This window comes from Geospiza fortis, unplaced genomic scaffold (genome assembly GCF_000277835.1).
Source record: "Geospiza fortis unplaced genomic scaffold, GeoFor_1.0 scaffold66, whole genome shotgun sequence".
Taxonomy (NCBI): Eukaryota; Metazoa; Chordata; class Aves; order Passeriformes; family Thraupidae; genus Geospiza; species Geospiza fortis.
The window spans coordinates 2,285,113-2,292,226 of record NW_005054312.1 but is presented as its reverse complement, the minus strand read 5'-3'; the positions used below and the strand labels follow the sequence as shown (position 1 = coordinate 2,292,226).

The 7,114-nt window shown below is 40.3% G+C and overlaps 1 protein-coding gene across 8 annotated transcripts in view; it reads left to right on the top strand.

Annotated features, from left to right (window-relative positions):
* The window catches only part of PHF21A (PHD finger protein 21A), a 127,232-nt gene extending 120,937 nt beyond the window's left edge, over positions 1–6,295 (top strand). For all 8 annotated transcript variants that reach the window (XM_031055763.1, XM_031055767.1, XM_031055766.1 and 5 more), the window contains 4 exons: positions 510–665; positions 2,298–2,373; positions 2,710–2,813; positions 4,707–6,295. In XM_031055763.1, the coding sequence (XP_030911623.1) occupies positions 510–665; positions 2,298–2,373; positions 2,710–2,813; positions 4,707–4,961 (591 nt within the window). In that variant the 3' untranslated portion in view covers positions 4,962–6,295. The remainder of the gene's footprint in view (positions 1–509; positions 666–2,297; positions 2,374–2,709; positions 2,814–4,706) is intronic.
* Positions 6,296–7,114: the final 819 nt, after the last annotated feature.

Sequence of the window (7,114 nt, the reverse complement as noted above, 5' to 3'; positions counted from 1 at the left end):
TTCATTTTTACAGCTGACCTAAATATTTAACAGTGTTCTTTTAAGTCACTCAGTTGGGGTTTCTTACATACTATTACTGGCAAGAGACAGCCTAATCAGCATTCTGGGAGTGGAGTTGGGCTTACATCCAAAAATCAGGAGGGTTAAGAAAGTGGGTAGCTCATCACTTCAGGCAAATAAAAAGATCAGGGTAAAGAGGGAATCTTAAAGAAGAAGGGCTGTGGGGTAGCAGTAGTTAAGAGAAGCTATAGTAATAAGTGTTTGCTGTACCATTTTCCTTTGGGAAGACAGAGGAGTGTTTGGGAGGAGAGATGTCAGTGTTTCTGACATCTGGCATGGTTTTCCTGTTTCACAGTCTAAAAAGGGCTTGACCTTTTGGAATCACCTTAAAAATAGTTGGTGCTGTAAACCTTGAAATCAACTAAGATGTAGATATCAAAGGTCAAAGTTCACTTTTTGCCTTCTCTCTTGTTTTCTCTCACCCAAACCCTTTCCCCTTAATTTTGTAGGGTGATATCCATGAGGATTTTTGCAGTGTTTGCAGAAAAAGCGGGCAGTTGCTGATGTGTGACACATGTTCACGTGTTTATCACCTGGATTGCCTGGATCCGCCTCTGAAAACCATTCCTAAGGGCATGTGGATCTGTCCCAAATGTCAAGACCAGGTATTGTTTGACAGACAGCGAGTTATGTGCAATGAATGTGAAGATTTTTTGGTGTTAAAGAGAATAACCAGATTGCTTAGGTTACTTAGACCAAGACAGCCTGACGCTGAACAAATCTATTTCATGTGCTATAAGGCTTGTGTGAATTTCATTGAATTATTACCTCTTTTGGAATGTGTGCTAATACAGAACTGTCAGGTCTTGCTTCTGAATTCGTGGTCTTTATTTGTTACCCTTATCTTTTTACTCTTTTTCTGGATCAAAGTATGCAGACTTTTTGAAAGATTATCTACCACCCATAGAAATTCTGCTGTTCATTTTAAGCTCATTGTTTCTTCAAAAGTTATTAGTATATTCTTCTGGACAAATAAATAAAGCATTTGCACAAGCCCACCTCAATAGATAGAGCAGATATAAACCCCTGCTTGCTTATATAAATCAAACATTAGAAGGTCTGATCCCTGTCTTCAGTGATCTCTTCAATAATATCATCCAGCATCAGTATAATGAGTATAGGTGAACAGTTTCCTTCTAGATCATTCTCTGAAAATGTACACTTGAAGTGAGCAGGTGATATTTTAATATTTTGTTTATAATTGCATTGAGATTGCATACAAGATGAAGAAGTAAACTGTTGTATTACTAGTCCTTCTTTGGAGCTCTAGGAGTCACAAAGGGTTGCTGATAATAGGCAGTCTGGAGCTGTGTCCTGTCTAATGCAGCTCATTGCTTGGTCAGCCACGTGGCCTTTGGTGCACCAGTGGTAGCATGAGAAAACAGCCTAACCTATGATGTGCTGCTCAGAAGAATGAAAATGCAAAACTCAAGTGACTTGGTCAGTAGTTGCCAGAGAGGAGGGAGTATTTGACTTGGGTACTCCTGCTCTTGCCTACTCCCACCTTATCCCTACTCTTCATGTTTCTGTGATAGCTTCCAACAAAATTAAGGAGGAAATCTAAGTAACTTCACTGTAAACTGACCAAGTCCTCTTATCTTCTGAGACACCACTCTGATCCTGTACTAAAAGTATGTGTCTTTCCTCTTAAAGTTTGTTAGGAAGCAAAATGTAGGAAGGATCTGAAAGACATAAATGGTGCTTACCCTTATAAAGAGAGTTTGACGAGTCTATTAAGATGATTCTGATAAGAAGGAGTGATGGGAGAGTTTCATGTTTTATTAGCCAGAAGTGTGATGTTTGAATGGAGGGTGCGGAGACTCAGCTGCAGCATGAAAACTTCTTTCCCAGAACAACTAAGATCAGCGATTTGACTGAACCATGAAGTAATGTTTATGTCTCCTGGCAAGTTTTGAGTTCAGATATACTATCCTTTCATTCCTCTTTTAAGTTGTTCAGTATCATTAGCAGACTTTATTTGTGGCTATGGAGGGAATTTAAGAAAATGCTGACATTTGTAAGAAATAGGGTTGCTTTGTGGGAGCCACAATACAGTTGTGAATAATTCCCTCTGTTAAATCTCAGATCAGGTCTGTGAAGCTTCTTGTTAACAGGGCTGAGGCTAATGATAGCCATGAAAGAAAATCCTCAATCTTTCCCTCTTTCTCTCTCTCCTTTTTGCTTTCTCTGAGATAGGTTTTTTTACCAGCTAAATCTCTATGAAAATTTTCTTTCAGATGCTAAAGAAGGAGGAAGCAATCCCATGGCCAGGAACTTTAGCAATTGTTCATTCATATATTGCATATAAAGCAGGTAAGAAAATGATGAACACTTTTCTTTCACTTTTAATAATGGAAGATGTTATTTTTGGAATGGGATAGAATGGTACTTCCTTTACAAAAGGAAATTTTGTCATACAAAAGGAAATAACCTTAATCACTAGTGAAGTGAAAATAGCAGTCTAAATATTTCTTAAGCCTGTCATGCTCGTGTATGTAGGTAAAATTTTGGAAGTGATTCAGTGCACAAGTTGTTAAGCGTTGGTTTAAACACAATTCCCCTCTTTACATGAAGCAGTTTAGACCCTCTATCCATCCACTATTGTAAGAGAAATATTTAAAATATTCTGTTTAATATACTGTTTTGCAGCAAAAGAAGAGGAAAAACAGAAACTACTTAAATGGAGTTCAGATTTAAAACAGGAAAGAGAACAACTAGAGCAGAAGGTCAAACAGCTCAGCAATTCTATAACAGTGAGTATTGTTCTCCCAAATAACCCTTGACCTGTGTTCTGGTACCACAATGCAGGGAGAAAACTATTATAGAGCAACTCCCTCTACTAGATCTGTCATCCACTGGATTTATTTAGAATTGAGTGAGTGCTTTCCTTTGCTTTTTAGGACTTTGGGGAGGAGGAATGAAATAAAGGCAACATATGCTTACATTGAGTCTCTTATACATGATCCTTGCTGAACATGTAGGTAGACTTATGGTGACATATAATATCAGCAGGTGACAAAAATGACCCAGAGTGGTTTTGTCTGTGGGCAGTAGATGGAGTCCAGCTCTAGTGGCTCACTTTAACAAGAATGGTTGGGCCTCTGTGTGTAGTGACAGTTTCAGCCTTGGTGCACTCTCCAGACCTTTCTGATGCAAAAGTGACCATTTCCTCACAGCTAACTCTCAGGACCTTGCTGTGTTGCCTTGGCAGTCAGCAGCTGGACACTGCCCATGCCTCTGCATGGTATTAACTAGACAATGTCATCCTTGAAACCAGAAACCTTGGCTTCCACCTCAGTTTATTGCAATAATTGGAACATACGTATTGATTTGGTCACTCTTCTCACCTTAATGTGGAGATTAGTCTCTTGAGATGCCAGTGTAAAGTTTGAGCCTCTTCTTGGTGCAGTCCTAGTCAGTATCATGTAATGAAAATATAATCTCCTGTGTGGCAACATCTGTAAGGTTGGATTCATAATTACAGACTTTTTAGATACAGATGCACTTTCCAGGCTGCACTTTTCCTGTCTTTGCCTATTAGAGCAAAAGTGTACCATTTTTACAAACCCCTCAGAGCTGTCAATACAAATAAAATGATTGTGAGGGGCTGGCTAAAAATGCTGGAAATTGTCACCTTCTGGTTAGCAGTAGCTGAGTGTAACCTGAGCAGCACTAGACAACTATCACCATTTCTCAGTGATGTACCCAGGCAGATGCAAGGCCTTAACATGAGGGATTGGCAGTGGGCAAGGAGAATGTTCATATTGGACCTGTCCAAAACAGGCATATTAGATCTACATGCTTTAGGGTTATTATGATGCCATGAGCTACATTTGAAAACATTAAAGCTAAAACCAACAGTATCTGGAGATCAGCATGGATAAAAGATTTTTTAAATATAGGAAGGTTGCCATGTTCATGTAAAAACCTGAATGTAACAGACATAGCTACTGTTTCCTCATTTTTGTGAGTTTCAAATATACATATAAGCAGTTTTTCACTCTTGAAACATCATCTGTGGGCTTTTTTTAAAGTTACCTTGCCCTGGCACTTAGCTGATGAGCTAGCTATGTTACTACCACTTCTAAGAGAATGAAGTGGCCACAAAATAAGATTTTCAAGTGAAGAGGAGTTTGGTTTCCTTTTCAAGTGCCCTTTTACTTATTGAGAGAAGGAAGTGATGTTCCTGCTAAAATGTATGTGAAAGCAAAGGCTGTATCCCATTAATGGTTTGCATGCACACTGTCAGCAGTCAGCTGCAGTGGGATGCCTGAGCTTGCAGATCTGAGTTAAAGACATTTCAGTAATGCAATACTAATAGAAAGAATTGTAAGAACATACACTTGGAAGTTTTCCTTCAAAAGAAACACAAAAGGATGAAGCTGTCTGTGTTCATTTGCACAACACCTTGGAATGAAAGGGAGCCATACCAGGTGACAGCTATTTTATTTCCTCAGCCTGCAAATATGAATTCTCCTCTGAACACAGCCTAGAGACTCTTTTCTTCTAGGCTGGAAAAGTGAAGTTGCAGCTGCAGTCTTTTCTGGGTACTTACATTTAGATCTGTGAACATCATATTCCTTCGCTTGCCTTCTTTCATTCACAAGCTAGCTCGAACTTATTACTGGTTTTCTGCTTTGCTGTAGAAATGCATGGAAATGAAGAATACCATCCTTGCAAAACAGAAGGAGATGCACAGCTCCTTGGAGAAGGTAAAACAGCTGATCCGCCTCATCCAAGGCATCGACCTTTCAAAACCCATAAACTCTGAGGTCAATTCAGTAGCCATCTCCAACGGCATGGACTCCACTAACAATACTAATGCTGCCACCTCCACCTTAGCCCCCTCCCCTTCCCAGAGCTGCATGGTGAACTGTAACAAGGGCGATGAGACTAAATAACACAGCCAAGTTAAGAAGGAGCCAAGGGAGGTGGCGGCGAGGAGAAAGAGCAAAATAAAGAAACTCTAGAAAAGCAAAACTGGATTTCTTCTGGAAAGTGCAGAATTCTTTAGTTCTTTGGTTCCAGAGAGAGCGTGAAGATGCTTGTGCCAGGCGGCACCGGAGTTTGCCAATCGATCCTTCTTATTCTGTGTGTACATGCGAAGTTTGGATCATGTTACATGAATAGTGCCAGCTGGGGGTTCTTTGCCAGCACCATGCCAAGTGAAATAATATATTTACTCTCTCTATATTTTACACCAGTGTGTGCCTGCAGCAGCCTCCACAGCCACTATAGGTTTGTTTTATTTTTGTTTGGGGTGAGGAGCAGGGATAAGGGAGGAGAGCAGGTTTCAAGTTCCTATTTGCAGAACAGTTTGTTTAGCTAGGGGAAAACAAAAACAAGTCCAAAGAGCCTATGGGCTTTTCCTGTTTCTAAACTCTCAGTACTATTAAACCAAAAAACCAGAAATATAAATTATCAAATCCCAGTGCCCAGAAGGGACAAGTCTATCAAATAAGCAGTATTTACTATTGTTTAGACAGGAGATGTACAAAAGGAAAGGAGATGGACTTTTCACTGAGTAACCAGCACATAGAATCATAGGATATGCTGAGTCAGGATCACCGAGTCCAACTCCTGGCCCTACAGGACACCCCAAGAATCACACCATGTGCCTGAGAGCCTATGGGTCCTCACACTCATCCAGAAAGTCTGTTTTGGGAATGGGAAAAGAGAGGGCCAGGGACAGCTTGGAGCATTGGATGGAGGTGTCCCAAGAGAAAATGTGCATCAATTACTTGAAAATGAGATTCCATCCCTTTTCTGTATTTATAAACAACACAGGTATCCTGAACAAAGTAGCACATAACCCAGATGTGTGAACTCAACAGAGAAATGTCCTTTTCTTTCACTTCCTTTCTCTTCTTTTGGTAACAAGAACTAAATAAGGAATAGAAAAGCTGTTTTTCAGGCTGACAGTCTAATTAAAGAGGTAGATGGGACCTTGCATGGTATAGATTAGAAGTAATAGTGTCAGTGAGATACAGTGAGTCTTTGTGAGTCCTTGTGTCATCGTTTTGGGCACTGTTTTTTTATGCAAGGGCAAAATCTTTGTATCTGGGGGAAAAAAACAACTTTTTTAAATTAAAAAGGAAAATAAAAGATATTGAGGTCTTCCTAGTGTTACTTAAAATAAGATCAAGGTAAGAAACATTGTAAAAAAAATTACAAAAGTGCTATTTGTTTCCTAAACAAGTGATTTCTATTAAAAAGGTGTCAGAACTGGAGAAAATGCTGTGTACTTAGAATTTTTTAACACAGACTTTGCTTATTTATGATGACATTCTGCTGTGTTTGTGTTCTAAAATCTAATGGGACAGTTTCCATAGGTTCTACCATACATCTACTGGCTAAAGTCTAAAGAGAATCAAATCCTACAGTGCTGGATCTCATCCCACTGGAGGATCTCCCAGGCTTGTCTCTGCTGTTACCATCTCTCTCCCATTCTTCCACGTGTTTGTAACCAGAGAAAAGCAATTGGCAGTGTGCTTGTGTAAGGCTTTAATAGTTCTGTGATACAGACTGGAGCTTGAGAATGAGAGACAGTGAGTTGCACTGAAATCACCCTCTGTTATCTCCTCCTGTTCAAGAAGTTCATCTCTAATGTATAATCTTTTCACTCTGGACAGCAGAGCTTGCCTTGTGCTTCCTGATTGTGGGGTCTGGCTCAGTTTAGGGTGCTGATTCTGTGTCCCAGAGCTGTCTGGTTTCACTGCTGCATTTACATGTTTGGGCAAAGGCCATTTCCACTGGAAGTACCAGGAAAACTCCCTTTACTTCCTTACTTCCCATGGGAGCAGAGTGAGCCACTGCCCACACAAGGTGAGGCAGTGTCCCCAGTGTGGTGGCCTTGAGAGCATGTGTTGGGTGGTGAGGCAGACCTGCTCAGCTGTTCATAGTGGAAGATAGAAAAGCTTTGCGTTTCAAGGATGCATTTCTGAGCAAGTGAATACTTCAGACATCACATACCCTGAGAGAGTTTCTTTGCTGCCCCAGCCAAGTGGGCTTCTGTGGGGTTCTTGGGGCTGTTTTATTCCCTGTCCTTTAGGTT